The sequence below is a fragment of the Bombina bombina genome, chromosome 1 (genome assembly GCF_027579735.1).
Source record: "Bombina bombina isolate aBomBom1 chromosome 1, aBomBom1.pri, whole genome shotgun sequence".
Classification (NCBI taxonomy): Eukaryota; Metazoa; Chordata; class Amphibia; order Anura; family Bombinatoridae; genus Bombina; species Bombina bombina.
Genome location: NC_069499.1, coordinates 419,186,108 through 419,207,940, shown reverse-complemented (window position 1 = coordinate 419,207,940; position 21,833 = coordinate 419,186,108). Strand labels below are relative to the sequence as shown.

The following is a 21,833-nucleotide window of genomic DNA, read 5'->3' as shown; positions in this document are numbered from 1 at the left end:
CCTTTAAGCTACCTCTATTAGGTTCATATATGTGTTTCTCGGGCTTCCAATGTAGCCAGTGCCTCACCAGCCTCTGACCTCACTGCACGTCACTGCAGTCAACCCTCCACAATTTAGCTAAAACAGTATTGCTTGCATATCTATATATAGATACCCAATCGAGCACATATAAGAGGTATTTTACAAGCAATATTATTATGCAGTCTGAGTGAATATGCTTACCAAGACAACAAGGGAGCTAGAACATAAAACTTTGTTCAATGGATGAAAGAAACAGCTCTGAAGATCGCCCTCTTAGTTCTTACGTTTATAGGAATAGGAATAATTTAGTTAATCATAGGAATTTTTATTTATTGTAATTATATTTAAGTTAGGGAGTGTTAGGTTTAGGGTTAGACTTAGGTTTAGGGGTTAATACATTTAGTATAGTGGCGGTGACGTTGGGGGCGGCAGATTAGGGGTTAATAAATGTAGGTAGGTGGCGGCGATGTTAGGGACGGCAGATTAGGGGTTAATAATATTAAACTAATGTTTGTGCGGCAGGAGTGTGGCGGTTTAGGGGTTAATATGTTTATTATAGTGGCGGCGACGTTGGGGGGCGGCAGATTAGGGGTTAATAAGTGTAGGTAGGTTGCGGCGACATTGGGGGCGGCAGATTAGGGGTTAATAAATATAATGTCTGTGTCGGTGATGTTGGGGGCAGCAGATTAGGGGTTCATAAATATAATGTAGGTTGCGGCGGTGTCCGGAGTGGCAGATTAGGGGTTAAAATTTTTATTTTAGTGTTTGCGATGCGGGAGGGCCTCAGTTTAGGGGTTAATAGGTAGTTTATGGGTGTTAGTGTACTTTTTAGCACTTTAGTTATGAGTTTTTATGTTACGGCGTTGTACCATAAAACTCTTAACTACTGACTTTTAAATGCGTTACGGATCTTGAAGGTAGAGGGTGTACCGCTCACTTTTTGGCCTCCCAGAACAGACTCGTAATACCGGCGCTATGGAAGTCCCATAGAAAAAAGACTTCACGAAGTTTACGTAAGTCGTTTTGCGGTAAGGCCAAATAAGTGTGCGGTACACCTATACCTGCAAGACTCATAATAGCAGCGGGCGTAAAAAAGCAGCGTTAGGACCTCTTAACGCTGCTTTTTTACCTTAACGCACAACTCGTAATCTAGCCGTTAGCTTGACAGCAGCTCCAGCTTCCTCCGGTTGTTGCAAGCCATTTCTGATGTCAGAAATGATGGATAGGTCATCCTCCAATCACGGCTTCCCCCCCGGGGGAATCAGTGTCTGATTCAACGGCGTGATTGGAGGAAGCCGGATTCCTCATTTTAGACCCAGGAAGAGGCTTTGCAATGGGTGAAGGAAGCTGGAGCAGCTGTCAAGTTTAAAAGGTAAGTTTTATTTCACAACACGAGTGAAATGTAAATTTTGATGTCCCTGTTTTTAATCGAATTTTTAAAAACCGGGCACTTTAGCATCAAAATTGACATTCATTTTAATAGTGTAATTAGGTTCTTAGTGTTGTGGTGGGTTGGTGGATTAGGGATTAATAGTGTATTAAATTAGATTGCAATGTTGGAGGTTGGCGGTTTAGGGGTTAATACTTTATTAGTAGTTGCGATGTGGGGGGATAGCAGATATAGGGGTTTTGACGTGCCAGTTTTTTTTTTTTAGATGGGTTAGATTTTTACGGGTATTTTTTTTTTTTTTTAAACTTAGGTGCCGGCAGTTTATATACTGCTGTAAGTCACTGGCGACTCCAGAAATGTGTATTTACAAACATTTCTGAACCTCCCCAGTTTATCTGACTTACGGCAGTATATGATCTGCCGGCACGGTTTATGTGATTCACCCAATGTGCGAGGTGAACTTAAAGGCGACGCGAGTTACAGCAGTTGCATTGAAATTTACGCTGCATATGTAATCTCGCCCCATGTCTTTATGGGGAATGAACTGTTGAGTATAATGTACCTTTAAGTAACCAAAATATATACTTATGTATAAGCATATGAGTGTTGTTTTTACACAGTATATGACACGTGTTAAAAGGACAACCTCAAAATTGAATTCCAAGACAATGATTGTTTAATTATAAAAAAAATACTTTTTTTGTACTCTCCCCATAGAGGTTGGAATCAATTTTGTAGGTTCCAAAAAACTTACCTAACAACATAATACAGACTAATTGATTGGTGTATAAGCTGCACATTGTCTATCCCTAATTGGACTCAACAAAGGAGATAAACTGAGAAGGCTTTCAAGGAGTATGTCCCTGGACTGTAAAACAGTGCAAATTGTGCTAACAAAATTTAAAAAGCATTTAAGGCATTTAGGCCTAGATTTGGAGTTTGGCGGTAGCCGTGAAAACCAGCGTTAGAGGCTCCTAACGCTGGTTTTAGGCTAACTCCGGTATTTGGAGTCACTCAAAATAGGGTCTAACGCTCACTTTTCAGCCGCGACTTTTCCATACCGCAGATCCCCTTACGTAAATTGCGTATCCTATCTTTTCAATGGGATCTTTCTAACTCCGGTATTTAGAGTCGTGTCTGAAGTGAGCGTTAGACATCTAACGACAAAACTCCAGCCGCAGGAAAAAAGTCAGTAGTTAAGAGCTTTCTGGGCTAACGCCGGTTTATAAAGCTCTTAACTACTGTGCTCTAAAGTACACTAAACACCCATAAACTACCTATGTACCCCTAAACCGAGGTCCCCCCACATCGCCGCCACTCGATTAAATTTTTTTAACCCCTAATCTGCCGACCGCCACCTACGTTATACTTATGTACCCCTAATCTGTTGCCCCTAACACCGCCGACCCCTGTATTATATTTATTAACCCCTAACCTGCCCCCCACAATGTCGCCTCCACCTACCTACACTTATAACCCCTAATCTACCGACCCGCAAAGCGCCGCCACCTACGTTATCCTTATGTACCCCTAATCTGCTGCCCCTAACACCGCCGACCCCTATATTATATTTATTAACCCCTAATCTGCCCCCCACAACGTCGCAGCCAGCTACCTACAATAATTAACCCCTAATCTGCCGACCGCAAAGCGCCGCCACCTACGTTATCCTTATGTACCCCTAATCTGCTGCCCCTAACACCGCCAACCCCTATATTATATTTATTAACCCCTAATCTGCCCCCCACAACGTCGCCTCCACCTGCCTACACTTATTAACCCCTAATCTGCCGACCGGAGCTCACCGCTATTCTAATAAATGTATTAACCCCTAAAGCTAAGTCTAAACCCTAACACTAACACCCCCCTAAGTTAAATATAATTTTAATCTAACAAAATTAATTAACTCTTATTAAATAAATTATTCCTATTTAAAGATAAATACTTACCTGTAAAATAAATCCTAATATAGCTACAATATAAATTATAATTACATTGTAGCTATTTTAGGATTAATATTTATTTTACAGGCAACTTTGTAATTATTTTAACCAGGTACAATAGCTATTAAATAGTTCTTAACTATTTAATAGCTATTGTACCTGGTTAAAATAATTACAAAATTACCTGTAAAATAAATCCTAACCTAAGTTACAATTAAACCTAACACTATACTATCATTAAATTAATTAAATAAAATACCTACAATTACCTACAATTAAACCTAACACTACACTATCAATAAATAAATTAAATACAATTCCTACAATAACTACAATGAAATAAACTAACTAAAGTACAAAAAATAAAAAAATATTTACAAACATAATAAAAATATTACAACAATTTTAAACTAATTACACCTACTCTAAGCCCCCTAATAAAATAACAAAGACCCCCCCAAAATAAAAAATGCCCTACCCTATTCTAAATTACTAAAGTTCAAAGCTCTTTTACCTTACCAGCCCTGAACAGGGCCCTTTGCGGGGCATGCCCCAAGAAGTTCAGCTCTTTTGCCTGGTAAAATAGAATGCAAGCTCAATAGAATGCAAGCTCAATCTGATTGGCTGATTGGATCAGCCAATCGGATTGAACTTGATTCTGATTGGCTGATTCCATCAGCCAATCAGAATATTCCTACCTTAATTCCGATTGGCTGATAGAATCCTATCAGCCAATCGGAATTCGAGGGACGCCATCTTGGATGACGTCCCTTGAAGGAACCGTCATTCGGCTAGTAGGCGTCGGGAGAAGAGGATGTTCCGCATCGGATGGAAGATGATGGCTCCCGAAGAAAGAAGTTTGAAGATGCCGTTGATAGAAGACTTCATCCAGATCATGGACCTCTTCAGCTCCCGCTTGGATGAAGACTTCATCCGGATCATGGACCTCTTCAGCTCCCGTTTGGATGAAGACTTCAGCCGGATCATGGACCTCTTCAGCCCCCCCGCTTGGGCTTGGATCAGGACATCTGAGGAGCTCTTCAGGACGGATCGGTGAACCTGGTATGGTGAAGATAAGGTAGGAAGATCTTCAGGGGCTTAGTGTTAGGTTTATTTAAGGGGGGTTTGGGTTAGATTAGGGGTATGTGGGTGGTGGGTTGTAATGTTGGGGGGGGTATTGTATGTTTTCTTTTTTACAGGCAAAAGAGCTGAACTTCTTGGGGCATGCCCCGCAAAGGGCCCTGTTCAGGGCTGGTAAGGTAAAAGAGCTTTGAACTTTAGTAATTTAGAATAGGGAAGGGCATTTTTTTATTTGGGGGTCTTTGTTATTTTATTAGGGGGCTTAGAGTAGGTGTAATTAAGTTTAAAATTGTTGTAATATTTTTCTTATGTTTGTAAATATTTTTTATTTTTTGTAACTTAGTTCTTTTTTATTTTTTGTACTTTAGTTAGTTTATTTCATTGTAGTTATTTGTAGGAATTGTATTTAATTTATTTATTGATAGTGTAGTGTTAGGTTTAATTGTAGGTAATTGTAGGTATTTTATTTAATTAATTTAATGATAGTATGGTGTTAGGTTTAATTGTAACTTAGGTTAGGATTTATTTTACAGGTAATTTTGTAATTATTTTAACTAGGTAGCTATTAAATAGTTATTAACTATTTAATAGCTATTGTACCTGGTTAAAATAATTACAAAGTTGTCTGTCAAATAAATATTAATCCTAAAATAGCTATAATATAATTATAATTTATATTGTAGCTATATTAGGATTTATTTTACAGGTAAGTATTTAGCTTTAAATAGGAATAATTTATTTAATAAGAGATAATTAATTTCGTTAGATGTAAATTATATTTAACTTAGGGGGGTGTTAGTGTTAGGGTTAGACTTAGCTTTAGGGGTTAATACATTTATTAGAATAGCAGTGAGCTCCAGTCGGCAGATTAGGGGTTAATAATTGAAGTTAGGTGTCGGCGATGTTAGGGAGGGCAGATTAGGGGTTAATACTATTTATTATAGGGTTAGTGAGGCGGATTAGGGGTTAATAACTTTATTATAGTAGCGCTCAGGTCCGGTCGGCAGATTAGGGGTTAATAAGTGTAGGCAGGTGGAGGCGACATTGTGGGGGGCAGATTAGGGGTTAATAAATATAATATAGGGGTCGGCGATGTTAGGGCAGCAGATTAGGGGTACATAGGGATGATGTAAGTAGCGGCGGTTTACGGAGCGGCAGATTAGGTTAATAATAATATGCAGGGGTCAGCGATAGCGGGGGCGGAAGATTAGGGGTTAATAAGTGTAAGGTTAGGGGTGTTTAGACTCGGGGTACATGTTAGAGTGTTAGGTGCAGACGTAGGAAGTGTTTCCGCATAGCAAACAATGGGGCTGCGTTAGGAGCTGAACGCGGCTTTTTTGGCAGGTGTTAGGTTTTTTTTTCAGCTCAAACAGCCCCATTGTTTTCTATGGGAGAATCGTGCACGAGCACGTTTTTGAGGCTGGCCGCTTGCGTAAGCAACTCTGGTATCGAGAGTTGAAGCTGCGTTAAATATGCTCTACGCTCCTTTTTTGGAGCCTAACGCAGCCTTTATGTGGACTCTCAATACCAGAGTTATTTTTATGGTTTGGCCAGAAAAAAGCCGGCGTTAGCTACGCGGGTCTTTACCGACAAAACTCCAAATCTAGGCCTTATTTTGTATGCGGATTGTTTTTGCAATGCACTACTTATTTTCTAATTATTTTCCCAGAATTTACTTAAATAGATACGTTACTTAACACATAACACAGAACTGCTATACTTCTACAAATTAATAACATAGTTCAGAAAGAGGTAGATAATTAGTGTGGGAACAATGCTTAAAGGGACATGAAACCCAATTTTTTTCTTTCATGATTCAGATAGAGAATATAATTTTAAACAACTTTCTAATTTACTTCTATTATCTAATTTGTTTCATTCTCTTTGTATAATTTGTTGAAGGAGCAGCAATGTACTAATGGCTTCTAACTGAACACATGTGTGAGCCAATCACAATCGACATATATATGCAGCCACCAATCAACAGCTAGAACCTAGGTCCTGTGCTGCTCCTGAGCTTGCATGGATAAACATATCAGCAAAGGATAACATAAGAAGGAAGCAAATTAAATAATAGAAGTTAATTGGAAAGTTGTTTAAAATTGTATTCTCTATCTGAACCATGAAAGAAAAATTTTGGGTTTCATGTCCCTTTAATGCTTTGCTATAATATTATATTATCATGTGCTGTAAATATTCATCAGCTAAAATACAGTTCCTGTGAAAGTACAGCAATATAAATTACTGTCTAAGAGGTTGATTACAATCTATCGGCTAGATTTAGAGTTTGGCGTTTTGGTCTACCGCTGGTATTTAGAGTCTTGTAGGTAAGGGTCTAACGCTCACTTTGCAGCCGCGACTTTTCCATACTGCAGATCCCCCTACGTCAATTGCGTATCCTATCTTTTCAATGGGATCTTTCTAACGCCGGTATTTAGAGTCTTGGCTGAAGTGAGCGCTAGAAATCTAATGACAAAACTCCAGCCGCAGAAAAAAGTCAGGAGTTAAGAGCTTTATGGGCTAACGCCGGTTCATAAAGCTCCTAACTACTGTGCTCTAAAGTACACTAACACCCATAAACTACCTATGTACCCGTAAACCGAGGCCCCCACCACATCGCCGCCACTCTAATAAAAATTTTTAAACCCCTAATCTGCCGACCGCCACACCGCTGCAACCTACGTTATCCCTATGTACCCCTAATCTGCTGCCCCTAACACCGCCGACCCCTATATTATATTTATTAACCCCTAATCTGCCCCCCACAATGTCGCTGCTACCTTACTACAATTATTAACCCCTAATCTGCCGACCGGACCTCACCGCTACTATAATAAAGTTATTAACACCTAATCCGTCTCACTCTCCCGCCTCAATAACCCTATAATAAATAGTATTAACCCCTAATCTGCCTCCCTAACATCGCCGACACCTAACTTCAAGTATTAACCCCTAATCTGCCGACCGGAACCTCACCGCTACTCTAATAAATGTATTAACCCCTAAAGCTAAGTCTAACCCTAACACTAACACCCCCCTAAGTTAAATATAATTTAAATCTAACGAAATAAATTAACTCTTATTAAATAAATTATTCCTATTTAAAACTAAATACTTACCTGTAAAATAAACCCTAATATAGCTACAATATAAATAATAATTATATTGTAGCTATTTTAGGATTTATATTTATTTTACAGGCAACTTTGTATTTATTTTAACCAGGTACAATAGCTATTAAATAGTTAAGAACTATTTAATAGCTACCTAGTTAAAATAATTACAAAATTACCTGTAAAATAAATCCTAATCTAAGTTACAATTAAACCTAACACTACACTATCAATATATTAATTAAATAAAATACCTACAATTAAATCTAACACTACACTATCAATAAATTAATTACATGAAATACCTACAAATAAATACAATTAAATAAACTAACTAAAGTACAAAAATAAAAAAAGCTAAGTTACAAAAAAATTAATTACAAACATAATAAAAATATTACAACAATATTAAGCTAATTACACCTACTCTAAGCCCCCTAATAAAATAACAAAGCCCCCCCAAAATAAAAAAATGCCCTACCCTATTCTAAAATTAAAAATAGAAAAGGTCTTTTACCTTACCAGCCCTTAAAAGGGCCTTTTGCAGGGCATGCCCCAAAGAATTCAGCTCTTTTGCCTGTAAAAATAAACACAATACCCCCCCAACATTACAACCCACAACCCACATACCCCTAATCTAACCCAAACCCCCCCTTAAATAAACCTAACACTAAGCCCCTGAAGATCTTCCTACCTTATCTTCACCACGCCAGGTATCACCGATCCGTCCAGAGGAGGCTCCGAAATCTTCATCCAAGCCCAAGCGGGGGCTGGAGAACCATCATCCGGCTGAAGTCTTCTATCAAGCGGCAAGAAGAAGTCCAGAAGAGGCTCCAAAGTCTTCATCCTATCCGGGCAGAAGAGGAGATCCGGAGGAGATCCATCCTCTTCTTCCGATGTCCTAAGTCCAAATGAAGGTTCCTTTAAATGACGTCATCCAAGATGGCGTCCCTCCAATTCCGCTGGGCTGATAGGATTCTATCAGCCAATCGGAATTAAGGTAGGGAAAATCTGATTGGCTGATTGAATCAGCCAATCAGATTGAGCTCGCATTCTATTGGCTGTTCCGATCAGCCAATAGAATGCGAGCTCAATCTGATTGGCTGATTGGATCAGCCAATCGGATTTAACTTGAATCTGATTGGCTGATTCCATCAGCCAATCAGATTTTTCCTACCTTAATTCCAATTGGCTGATAGAATCCTATCAGCCAATCGGAATTCGAGGGACGCCATCTTGGATGACGTCATTTAAAGGAACCTTCATTCGGACTTAGGACGTCGGAAGAAGAGGATGGATCCGTGCCGGAGGTCTTCAAGATGGAGCCGCTCGTCATCGGATGAAGATAGAAGATGCCGCTTGGATGAAGATGGTTGCAGGTCCGGATCTCCTCTTCTGCCCGGATAGGATGAAGACTTTGGAGCCTCTTCTGGACTTCTTCTTGCCGCTTGATAGAAGACTTCAGCCGGATGATGGATCTCCAGCCCCCGCTTGGGCTTGGATGAAGATTTCGGAGCCTGGACGGATCGGTGATACCCGGTGTGGTGAAGATAAGGTAGGAAGATCTTCAGGGGCTTAGTGTTAAGTTGATTTAAGGGGAGTTTGGGTTAGATTAGGGGTATGTGGGTGGTGGGTTGTAATGTTGGGGGGGGGGGGTATTGTATGTTTTTTTCTCTTGTTAAGTGTATCCAGTCCACGGATCATCCATTACTTGTGGGATATTCTCCTTCCCAACAGGAAGTTGCAAGAGGATCACCCACAGCAGAGCTGCTATATAGCTCCTCCCCTCACTGCCATATCCAGTCATTCTCTTGCAACTCTCAACAAAGATGGACATAGTAAGAGGAGAGTGGTGTATTATAGTTAGTTTTTTAACTTCAATCAAAAGTTTGTTATTTTTTAAATGGTACCGGAATGTACTGTGTTTATCTCAGGCAGCATTAGAAGAAGAATCTGCCTGTGATTTCTATGATCTTAGCAGAAGTAACTAAGATCCATTGCTGTTCTCACATATTCTGAGGAGTGAGGTAACTTCAGAGAGGGAATGGCGTGCAGGGTTTTCCTGCAATACGGTATGTGCAGTTAATATTTTTCTAGGGATGGAAGTTTGCTAGAAAATGCTGCTGATACCGGATTAATGTAAGTAAAGCCTTAAATGCAGTGATAGCGACTTGGTATCAGGCTTATTAATAGAGATACATACTCTTATAAAAGTGTAATATAAAAACGTTTGCTGGCATGTTAATCGTTTTTATATATGTTTGGTGACAAAACTTATTGGGGCCTAGTTTTTTTCAAAATGGCTGGTTTGATTTTTGCCTAGAAACAGTTCCTGAGGCTTTCCACTGTTGCAATATGAGTGGGAAGGGACTATTTTAGTGCTTTTCTGTGCAGCTAAAAATACTGACAGAGACATTCAGCTTCTTCCTGCATGATCCAGGACATCTCTGAAGGGCTCAAAAGGCTTCAAAGTCGTGTTTGAGGAGGGTAACAATCACAGTAGACTGTGGCAGTTGTTGTGACTGTGTTTAAAAAACGTTTTTGTCATTTATTATTCTGTTTTTGTTATTAAGGGGTTAATCATCCATTTGCAAGTGGGTGCAATGCTCTGCTGACTTGTTACATACACTGTAAAAATTTTGTTAGTGTAACTGCCGTTTTTCACTGTTATTTCAAATTTTGTCAAAATTTGTTTCTCTTAAAGGCACAGTAACGTTTTTTATATTGCTTGTTAACTTGCTTTAAAGTGTTTTCCAAGCTTGCTAGTCTCATTGCTAGTCTGTACAAACATGTCTGAAACAGAGGATACTTGTTCATTATGTTTAAAAGCCATGGTGGAGCCCCATAGGAGAATGTGTACTAAATGTATTGATTTCACCTTAAACAGTAAAGATCAGTCTTTATCTATAAAAGAATTGTCACCAGAGGGGTCTGTCGAGGGGGAAGTTATGCAACTAACTCTCCCCACGTGTCGGACCCTTCGCCTCCCGCTCAAGGGACGCACGCTAATATGGCGCCAAGTACATCAGGGGACGCCCATAGCGATTACTTTGCAGGACATGGCTGCAATCATGAATAATACCCTGTCAGAGGTATTATCCAGATTGCCTGAATTGAGAGGCAAGCGTGATAGCTCTGGGGTTAGACGAGATACAGAGCGCGTAGATGCTGTAAGAGCCATGTCTGATACTGCGTCACAATATGCAGAACCTGAGGACGGAGAGCTTCAGTCTGTGGGTGACGTCTCTGAATCGGGGAGACCTGATTCAGAGATTTCTAATTTAAATTTAAGCTTGAGAACCTCCGTGTATTGCTTGGGGAGGTATTAGCTGCTCTGAATGACTGTGACACAATTGCAGTGCCAGAGAAATTGAGTAGGCTGGATAAATACTATGCAGTGCCGGTGAGTACTGATGTTTTTCCAATACCTAAAAGGCTTACAGAAATTATTAGTAATGAGTGTGATAGGCCCGGTGTGCCCTTTTCCCCACCTCCTATATTTAGAAAAATGTTTCCAATAGATGCCACTACACGGGACTTATGGCAGACTGTCCCTAAGGTGGAGGGAGCAGTTTCTACTTTAGCAAAGCGTACCACTATCCCGGTTGAGGACAGTTGTGCTTTTTTCAGATCCAATGGATAAAAAAATTAGAGGGTTACCTTAAGAAAATGTTTATTCAACAAGGTTTTATTTTACAGCCCCTTGCATGCATTGCGCCTGTCACTGCTGCGGCGGCATTCTGGTTTGAGGCCCTGTAAGAGGCCATCCATACAGCTCCATTGACTGAAATTGTTGACAAGCTTAGAACTCTTAAGCTAGCTAACTCATTTGTTTCTGATGCCATTGTTCATTTGACTAAACTAAGGGCTAAGAATTCCGGATTCGCCATCCAGTCGCGTAGGGCGCTATGGCTCAAATCCTGGTCAGCTGATGTGACTTCAAAGTCTAAATTACTCAACATTCCTTTCAAGGGGCAGACCTTATTCGGGCCTGGTTTGAAAGAAATTATTGCTGACATTACTGGAGGTAAGGGTCATACCCTTCCTCAGGACAGGGCCAAATCAAAGGCCAAACAGTCTAATTTTCGTGCCTTTCGAAATTTCAAGGCAGGTGCAGCATCAACTTCCTCTGCTTCAAAACAAGAGGGAACTTTTGCTCAATCCAAGCAGGCCTGGAAACCTAACCAGTCCTGGAACAAGGGCAAGCATGCCAGAAAGCCTGCTGCTGCCTCTAAGACAGCATGAAGGAGCGGCCCCCTATCCGACAACGGATCTAGTAGGGGGCAGACTCTCTCTCTCTTCACCCAGGCGTGGGCAAGAGATGTTCAGGATCCCTGGGCGTTGGAGATCATATCTCAGGGATATCTTCTGGACTTCAAAGCTTCTCCTCCACAAGGGAGATTTCACCTTTCAAGATTATCTGCAAACCAGATAAAGAAAGAGGCATTCCTAAGCTGCGTACAAGATCTCCTTGTAATGGGAGTGATCCATCCAGTTCTGCGGACGGAACAAGGACAGGGGTTTTATTCAAATCTGTTTGTGGTTCCCAAAAATGAGGGAACCTTCAGACCAATTTTGGATTTAAAGATCCTAAAAAAATTCCTCAGAGTTCCGTCATTCAAGATGGAAACTATTCTAACTATTTTACCCATGATCCAAGAGGGTCAGTACATGACCACAGTGGACTTAAAGGATGCCTACCTTCACATTCCGATTCACAAGAATCATCATCAGTTCCTGAGGTTTGCCTTTCTAGACAGGCATTACCAATTTGTAGCTCTTCCATTCGGGTTGGCTACAGCCCCAAGAATTTTTACAAAGGTTCTGGGCTCACTTCTGGCGAAGACCGCGAGGCATAGCGGTGGCTCCTTACCTGGACGATATCCTGATACAGGCGTCAAGCTTTCAAATTGCCAAATCTCATACAGAGATAGTTCTGGCATTCCTGAGGTCGCATGGGTGGAAAGTGAACGAAGAAAAGAGTTCTCTATCTCCTCTCACAAGGGTTTCCTTCCTAGGGACTCTAATAGATTCTGTAGAAATGAAAATTTACCTGACGGAGTCCAGGTTATCAAAACTTCTAAATGCTTGCCGTGTTCTTCACTCCATTCCGCGCCCCACGGTGGCTCAGTGCATGGAAGTAATCGGCTTAATGGTAGCGGCGATGGACATAGTGCCATTCGCGCGCCTGCATCTCAGACCGCTGCAATTATGCATGCTCAGTCAGTGGAATGGGGATTACACAGATTTGTCCCCTCTACTAAATCTGGATCAAGAAACCAGAGATTCTCTTCTCTGGTGGTTATCTCGGGCCCATCTGTCCAAGGGTATGACCTTTCGCAGACCAGATTGGACAATTGTAACAACAGATGCCAGCCTTCTAGGTTGGGGTGCAGTCTGGAACTCCCTGAAGGCTCAGGGTTCATGGACTCAGGAGGAGAAACTCCTCCCAATAAATATTCTGGAGTTAAGAGCAATATTCAATGCTCTTCTGGCTTGGCCTCAGCTAGCAACCCTGAGGTTCATCAGATTTCAGTCGGACAACATCACGACTGTGGCTTACATCAACCATCAAGGGGGAACCAGAAGTTCCCTAGCGATGTCAGAAGTCTCCAAGATAATTCGCTGGGCAGAGACTCACTCTTGCCACCTGTCAGCGATCCATATCCCAGGTGTAGAGAACTGGGAGGCGGATTTTCTAAGTCGTCAGACTTTTCATCCGGGGGAATGGGAACTCCATCCGGAGGTGTTTGCTCAATTGGTTCTCCGTTGGGGCAAACCAGAATTGGATCTCATGGCGTCTCGCCAGAACGCCAAGCTTCCTTGATACGGATCCAGGTCCAGGGACCCAGAAGCGGCACTGATAGATGCTCTAGCAGCTCCTTGGTTCTTCAACCTGGCTTATGTGTTTCCACCATTTCCTCTGCTCCCTCGTCTGATTGCCAAAATCAAACAGGAAAGAGCATCGGTGATATTGATAGCGCCTGCGTGGCCACGCAGGACCTGGTATGCAGACCTAGTGGACATGTCATCCTTTCCACCATGGACTCTGCCTCTGAGACAAGACCTTCTAATACAAGGTCCTTTCAATCATCCGAATCTACTTTCTCTGAGACTGACTGCATGGAGATTGAACGCTTGATCCTATCAAAGCGTGGCTTCTCCGAGTCAGTAATTGATACCTTAATACAGGCACGAAAGCCTGTCACCAGGAAAATTTACCACAAGATATGGCGTAAATATCTTCATTGGTGTGAATCCAAGAATTACTCATGGAGTAGGGTTAGGATTCCTAGGATATTGTCCTTCCTCCAAGAGGGTTTGGACAAAGGATTATCAGCTAGTTCTTTAAAGGGACAGATTTCTGCTCTGTCTATTCTTTTACACAAGCGTCTGACAGAAGTTCCAGACGTTCAGGCATTTTGTCAGGCTTTAGTTAGAATTAAGCCTATGTTTAAACCTGTTGCTCCTCCATGGAGCTTAAACTTGGTTCTTAAAGTTCTTCAAGGGGTTCTGTTTGAACCCCTTCATTCTATTGATATCAAACTTCTTTCATGGAAAGTTCTTTTTCTGATGGCTATTTCCTCGGCTCGAAGAGTCTCGGAGTTATCTGCCTTACATTGTAATTCTCCTTATCTGATCTTTCATTCAGATAAAGTTATTCTGCGTACAAAACCTGGGTTTTTACCTAAAGTGGTTTCTAACAAGAATATCAATCAAGAGATTGTTGTTCCATCATTATGTCCTAATCCTTCTTCAAAGAAGGAACGTCTTTTGCATAATCTAGACGTAGTCCGTGCCTTGAAGTTTTACTTACAGGCTACTAAAGATTTTCGCCAAACATCTAACCTGTTTGTTGTTTACTCTGGACAGAGGAGAGGTCAGAAGGCCTCGGCAACCTCTCTTTCTTTTTGGCTTCGGAGTATAATCCGTTTAGCCTATGAGACTGTTGGACAGCAGCCTCCTGAAAGGATTACAGCTCATTCTAATAGAGCTGTGGCTTCCACCTGGGCCTTTAAAAAATGAGGGCCTCTGTTGAACAGATTTGCAAGGCTGCAACTTGGTCTTCCCTTCATACTTTTTACAAATTTTACAAATTTGATACTTTTGCTTCTTCGGAGGCTGTTTTTGGGAGAAAGATTCTACAGGCAGTGGTTCCTTCCGTTTAAGTTCCTGCCTTGTCCCTCCCATCATCTGTGTACTTTAGCTTTGGTATTGGTATCCCACAAGTAATGGATGATCCGTGGACTGGATACACTTAACAAGAGAAAACATAATTTATGCTTACCTGATAAATTTATTTCTCTTGTAGTGTATCCAGTCCACGGCCCCGCCCTGTCCTTTTCAGGCAGGTCTAAATTTTAATTAAACTACAGTCACCACTGCACCCTATGGTTTCTCCTTTCTCGGCTTGTTTCGGTCGAATGACTGGATATGGCAGTGAGGGGAGGAGCTATATAGCAGCTCTGCTGTGGGTGATCCACTTGCAACTTCCTGTTGGGAAGGAGAATATCCCACAAGTAATGGATGATCCGTGGACTGGATACACTACAAGAGAAATAAATTTATCAGGTAAGCATAAATTATGTTTTTTTACAGGCAAAAGAGCTGAATTCTTTTGGGCATGCCCCGCAAAAGGCCCTTTTAAGGGCTGGTAAGGTAAAAGATCTTTTCTATTTTAATTTTAGTATAGGGTAGGGCATTTTTTTATTTTGGGGAGCTTTGTTATTTTATTAGGGGGCTTAGAGTACGTGTAATTAGCTTAAAATTGTTGTAATATTTTTATTATGTTTGTAATTATTTTATTTTTTGTAACTTAGCTTTTTTTATTTTTTGTACTTTAGTTAGTTTATTTATTTGTATTTATTTGTAGGTATTTTATTTAATTAATTTATTGATAGTGTAGTGTTAGATTTAATTGTAGATAATTGTAGGTATTTTATTTAATTAATTTATTGATAGTGTAGTGTTAGGTTTAATTGTAACTTAGGTTAGGATTTATTTTACAGGTAATTTTTTAATTATTTTAACTAGGTAGCTATTAAATAGTTCTTAACTATTTAATAGCTATTGTACCTGGTTAAAATAAATACAAAGTTACCTGTAAATTAAATATTATTCCTAAAATAGCTACAATATAATTATAATTTATATTGTAGCTATATTAGGGTTTATTTTACAGGTAAGTATTTAGCTTTAAATAGGAATAATTTATTTAATAAGAGTTAATTTATTTAGTTAGATTTAAATTATATTTAATTTAGAGGGGGTGTTAGGGTTAGACTTAGCTTTAGGGGTTAATACATTTATTAGAGTAGCGGTGAGGTCCAGTCAGCAGATTAGGGGTTAATACTTGAAGTTAGGTGTCAGCGATGTTAGGGAGGGCAGATTAGGGGTTAATACTATTTATTAAAGGGTTAGTGAGGAGGATTAGGGGTTAATACATTTATTATAGTAGCGGTGAGGTCCGGTTGGCAGATTAGGGGTTAATTATTGTAGGTAGCTGGGGGCGACGTTGTGGGGGGCAGATTAGGGGTTAATAAATATAATATAGGGGTCGGCGGTGTTAGGGGCAGCAGATTAGGGGTTAAAAAATATATGCAGGGGTCAGCGATAGCGGGGGCGGCAGATTAGGGGTTAATAAGTGTAAGGTTAGGGGTGTTTAGACTCGGGGTACATGTTAGAGTGTTAGGTGCAGACTTAGAAACTGTTTCCCCATAGGAAACAATGGGGCTGCGTTAGGAGCTGAACGCTGCTTTTTTGCAGGTGTTAGGTTTTTTTTCAGCTCAAACTGCCCCATTGTTTTCTATGGGGGAATCGTGCACGAGCACGTTTTTGAAGCTGGCCACGTCCGTAAGCACCGCTGGTATTGAGAGTTGCAATGGCGGTAAATATGCTCTACGCTCCCTTTTTGGAGCCTAACGCAGCCCTTCTGTGAACTCTAAATACCAGCGATATTTAAAAGGTGTGGGGGGGGAAAAAAGCCTGCGTTAGATACGCGGGTCGTTACCGATAAAACTCTAAATCTAGCCGTATAACTTTTAGGGGCTTAGGAGTTTTACAATAAGGGGTTGTCCGGATCTCTAGATCTTTTTGATGGCCTAGTATAAGGTATATATGTGCTGAGTTTATTTTTTTTATTATTTGTTTACAAACAAAATGTGTTTAAATGTTAACTGCTAAGACACACACTGCTTAAAAGAGCAGGCACTCGCTTTTCTAGGGGTTAGGAGAGCTGAGATTGAGGATTTTGAATATCAGCCTCCTCAAAGGGACAGTAAAGTCATAATTAGACATTCGTGATTTAGATAGAGAATACAATTTTAAACATCTTTACAATTTACTTCTCTTATTTAATTTGCTTCCTTCTCTTATTATCCATTGCTGAAAGGTTTATATAGGAAAGCGCAGGAGCAAGAAAGAACCTAGGTTCTAGCTGCTGATTGATGACTGCATATAAATATATACCGTTTGTCATTGGCTCACCCATGTGTTCAGTTAAAAACCAGTAGTGCATTGCTGCTCCTTCAACAAACGATACCAATAGAATGAAACATATTTGATAATAGTTGTTTAAAATTGTATATCCTACCTAAATCATATAAGACAAATTTTGGTTTTCATGTCCCTTTAAGCCCTATTGTCCTTTCTTACACATTTTGGGGGCTGTCTGGGGCTTAGTGACGTCAACGGCTTCTCCGGACAATGCCGTAGCCCTAGACCACCAAGGGGGACGGAGTAAGAGTGGGGGGGTGCAATGAGCTCTGAAAGCCACATGTTTTCATCATCTGTGCTATATACAGTACATTGTGTGAATGACAACCACGTGCACTTAAAGGGTTAAAGAGACATACACACATTTGTCTATGGTTTTGGAACACAACAGGTTAATTGCACTTGTCACTTATTAACATCACTTCGTCGTTCATAATTGATGTTTCGATTTTCAAATTGAGTGATTAATGATGTAGATAACAAATTTTGTGTTATTTTCAGGATGTAATGATTTCAAGCTTTAAGGTATTTACCGCTGAAGCATTTTGGGATTGTGATCACTGGGCAAACACACAGACAATGCTGGCAGACCACAAAAATAAAGTAGAGCATATAAGATACCTCACTATGGCCCCTATTCCAATATAGTTTGAATTTGCACATGAAAACTTATAGCAACTTGCGTGTTTTTTTTTTTTATCATAATTATTCCAATTAATATGAATTCTACCAATCAATATAATATGCAATGGAAACTTCTTAATTGGAATGGATTCCTGTATGTTTTATATATTACCTTCAGATGTAGGCTATAATGATGGTTACATAATATAATATTTTGGCAAAGTTTTCAAATTTTTTATGCAATCAATGAACTCATAGAACCACTGAATAAGAATGTTTTATATATATTTTTGCAGACTATAAACATGATGAAATCCAGCCAGTCCCCACCCAAAGTAAGTCTAATTTTTATATTATAACTATTCTAAATGGTACCCTGATAATGTGAGCTCAGGTTAGCTGAGTGCAGCCAATCAGAAGCTGCATTGGCTGGGTATAGGGCTGTACTGCTTATTTAAAGTGGCCTCTGACTAGTTGTGCACCTTGGAAATATATAAAAAGAGACCATCTTGAATGAGAGAGAACATATTTTAATATGTAATATTTTTCCTAGAACCTGCATTTTGTTTTTTAGTTTATTATTCCTCGTACCTCACAGTTTTTTCTTTGCCTCTCCAGGAGAAGGTGAAGAATTGAGGTGCTCAAGATTCTTTTTAGAAAGTGAGGTCTTTGATTCCCATTGTTCCCCTCATAAGGTGAAACTTTGAAGAGAGGGTTATAGGAGAGTATTTGTCTGTGTAATGCAATCCTCCTATGGAAGCCTTTTATCACAAGCCTGCCCCAGGTGTCGTTTGGACTGGTCCTTCAGCCTCCTCCTGTTTGGCCATGGTTTTGCATTCACAAAGTAAATCATCTGCTGTTTATTACAGTACTGGATGGGCTCTCTATTGCTGTAATTATCTGCTGGGGAAGCACAGTTGAGTGGGTGCCCTGTCAGGTAAGTACCTTCACTGACACAGCCCATAGGCTATCTGTAGGTACATATACTTAATGTATATCTTAGCCAGAGGACATTAATCAGGTAACACAGATGCAGAGTCCTGTGGGGCCATACAATGGTCATGCATGTCAGTATGTATTTCACTTCAGATACTTGTATGAGACAAGTTAGGCTGCTATACATTTTTATGTTATTTTCATGTTATCTGGGGTTATTTTTGGTGTATTCACTGTACTATATATTTAGTCTTAAGTGCAGCTGTGGGGCAGTGCATCAGGGCTATTATCACTTAATTTTGTCGCTCTGACAGCGCAGTGCGGTCACGGTCTGGCAGCACAAGCGTTAAAGATTCTTCCTGATGAGCTACAGAATAGTGCCCTTCCCTTCTTCCTCACTCGTTAGCAGCCATTCCCTTGCTTCGGATGCTTCTCTTTCTGCTCCCATTGCCACATGTTTCAGGAGGTGGTAAGAGTGCTCTACTCCAGGAGCGAGGGGGGATTATTTACATAATTAATGATAATTTTTTTAAAGATATTTTTTTTGACTAATGTTTGGAACCCATATGGCTTATTCATAGCAATCTTACTTGATACTGTTGTATCGTGTCTCAATACTAGAACCAGTGGCATTTACTCTTTAATATATATCTCTGTTAATTCACATTTATTTGATACTTTATTATCAACCTGATTATGAGACCAAAGTGCAGACTGTCCCTTCTGGAGGTTTATCAGACCCGTTAGAAAGGAGGTGTACAGATTATTTAATTCCTCTAAACATATGTATGCCTTGCAAACTGGCTTCTGTTGTCATGCCCTTTCTCTGTGACCATGTAATGTCCACAGGTGAACCAGGGCCGCTGAGGTGCTAGGCAGTTGACTGGGTTTTGTTATATCTAACTTGTGTTTTTTGGCTTCTCTAGTTCCACCGGTCTGCAGCTGCTAGTAATTAGCAATCCCAGTCAGCCTATTTAAAGAGACAGTCTAGTCAAAAGTAAACTTTATGATTCAGAAAGGGCATGCAATTTTAAACAACTTTACAATTTACTTTTATCATCAAATTGCTTTGTTGCTGAGTGCCAAAAGTAATGAGTTAATATAAATGGAAAAGAAGCACCTATAGCAGCACTCGCTTATAGAGAGTATAGGGAGGTAGGCACCCCTATCATTAAAATATAACTTTTAATAATGATCAAAAAAATATAAAAATCCGTAGGAGACAGATAACACAAACAACATAAAGAGGCTCATTTATCAAGCTCCAAATGGAGCTTGAGGGCCTGTGTTTTTGGCGAGCCTACAGGCTCGCCAGAAACAGCAGTTATGAAGCAGCTGTCTAAAGACCGCTGCTCCATAACCCTGTCCGTCTGCTCTGATCAGGCGGACAGACATCGCCACAATTCAACCCGATCGAGTACGATCGGGTTGATTGACGGCCGATTGGTCACACACACAGACAATACTAATATAACACTAAATAATATTTAAGGGGAAAGCCCAAAACAAGTAGTACCAAGTAATTAGTATTATAGTTAAGTTAAAAGATCTATGTGGAACATATTTCACACATAGGGATTGTGTATTGAAGTCAGCGGTCACCTGATGTACATTTCGCCATAGCTTTTTTAAAGGCGAACAGGATGTAGGGTTACCTACCCTTAAATAGCATATAGTGGCCAATCAGAATGGGGTATTGTGTACACACCCCTATCTTAGCCTTTCCGATAAAGAGTTGAACCAATTGGTCCATCCAGTCTTGTGAACGTCATGTGATTACAGAGGATGACATCAATAATGACATCAGTGAGGGGGCGTTTATAATGCACGAATCAAAGGACATGGGTGTGTTAGATTACTCAGTAAACATTGTCAGAGCTTATTGTGAAATTATTCCCATATTTGGTTATCACATAATAAACCAAATAATCCCATTACATGTCATTAATGTTAGTATCAGTCACGCATGTGTGGCTATGGCAAACACCTTATAGCAGTTTTGAACAAATAACACTGGTGTGAAAGTTACTCATATTATATATATGAAACCATACAGCATAGATTTCTGCAAATGTTAGGCAGCAAAAAAGAAGCCGAAATTATACAAACTAAATGTGCTAAAATAAAGAGAGACATTAAGGATTTTGAAAAGGGTAGAGTGTTTACTTGGGATGACATACACAGACCAACAAACCCTACACCATCTACTAAACCTTGCAACACCTCTGACAATGATTCCTCAGCCATAGAGGATAGTAACGGCGAAACAACTGGTACCTCAGATAGCACACAGCAGGCTTCTTTTTTTAGACAGAAATACGGTAACCAAAAAAGCACCTATAAACAGACAAACAGGAGAAGGACAAGGAGGGGGACAGAACGATGTGGGGCTACAGGTCCAACAACCAGCACAGGGGATTGGAGGACTGGTCCCGGAGACCAAGATGGTAAACTTGAGTAATGAGAACATACAGATAATTAATCTTTCTAAGAGAGAACTATCACCAAATCATATTCGTGTTCTCTCTAAAGGACTATCTTTTTCCCCTACCCCTAGCCTTGATCAGTTCTCTCTAATAAAGGACTTAAATCTATTTTGTCATAAATTAACTCTGAAAAAAATGTACTGTAAACAGTAGGACACTTACTGTACTGACCAACAAACACTCAATATACTATATGATCTCTTAGAAGAAACCGAGAGTGCTACAGTTAACTATACTGATCGAAATTTGGACAGGGTACTTAAGAAAAAGTTCCAATTTATGCCACCCCAAAAATATCCTCTTATCGAGTTTTTTTTTAAAAGTAGTAACAAGTGAACTGCTTAACTTGGCTAATACACCTATTGACAACTTAACTAAGGAGGAAAGGACAGCCCTAGTTGAAATCCAAAGCTGGGGTGATGTTGTGCTGAAACCAGCGGACAAGGGGGGTTATGTCATCATTTGGGAGAAAGAAATGTACATTAAAGAGGCTATGAGACAGCTTAATGACAAACTTTGTTATAAACCATTATTCTCCAATCCCCTTATGGTATTTATGAATCAGTACAATAATCTTATTAACCATGCTAAATTAAAAGGTTGTATTACAGAAAAATAATGGACATTTTTAACTGTTAAACATGCTAAAATCTCCACCTTCTATCTATTACCAAAAATCCATAAAAACAAAGACAAACCACCAGGACGCCCAATCGTCTCTAGCATAGAGAGCTTATGTGAACCA

The 21,833-nt window shown here is 40.0% G+C and overlaps 1 protein-coding gene across 1 annotated transcript in view; it reads left to right on the top strand.

Moving 5' to 3' along the window:
* Window positions 1-21,833, top strand: part of PLA2R1 (phospholipase A2 receptor 1) — a 528,401-nt gene that overhangs the window by 491,949 nt on the left and 14,619 nt on the right. Inside the window, exon 28 of the mRNA XM_053698351.1 lies at window positions 17,963-18,001. Coding sequence (XP_053554326.1) covers window positions 17,963-18,001 — 39 coding nt within the window. The remainder of the gene's footprint in view (window positions 1-17,962; window positions 18,002-21,833) is intronic.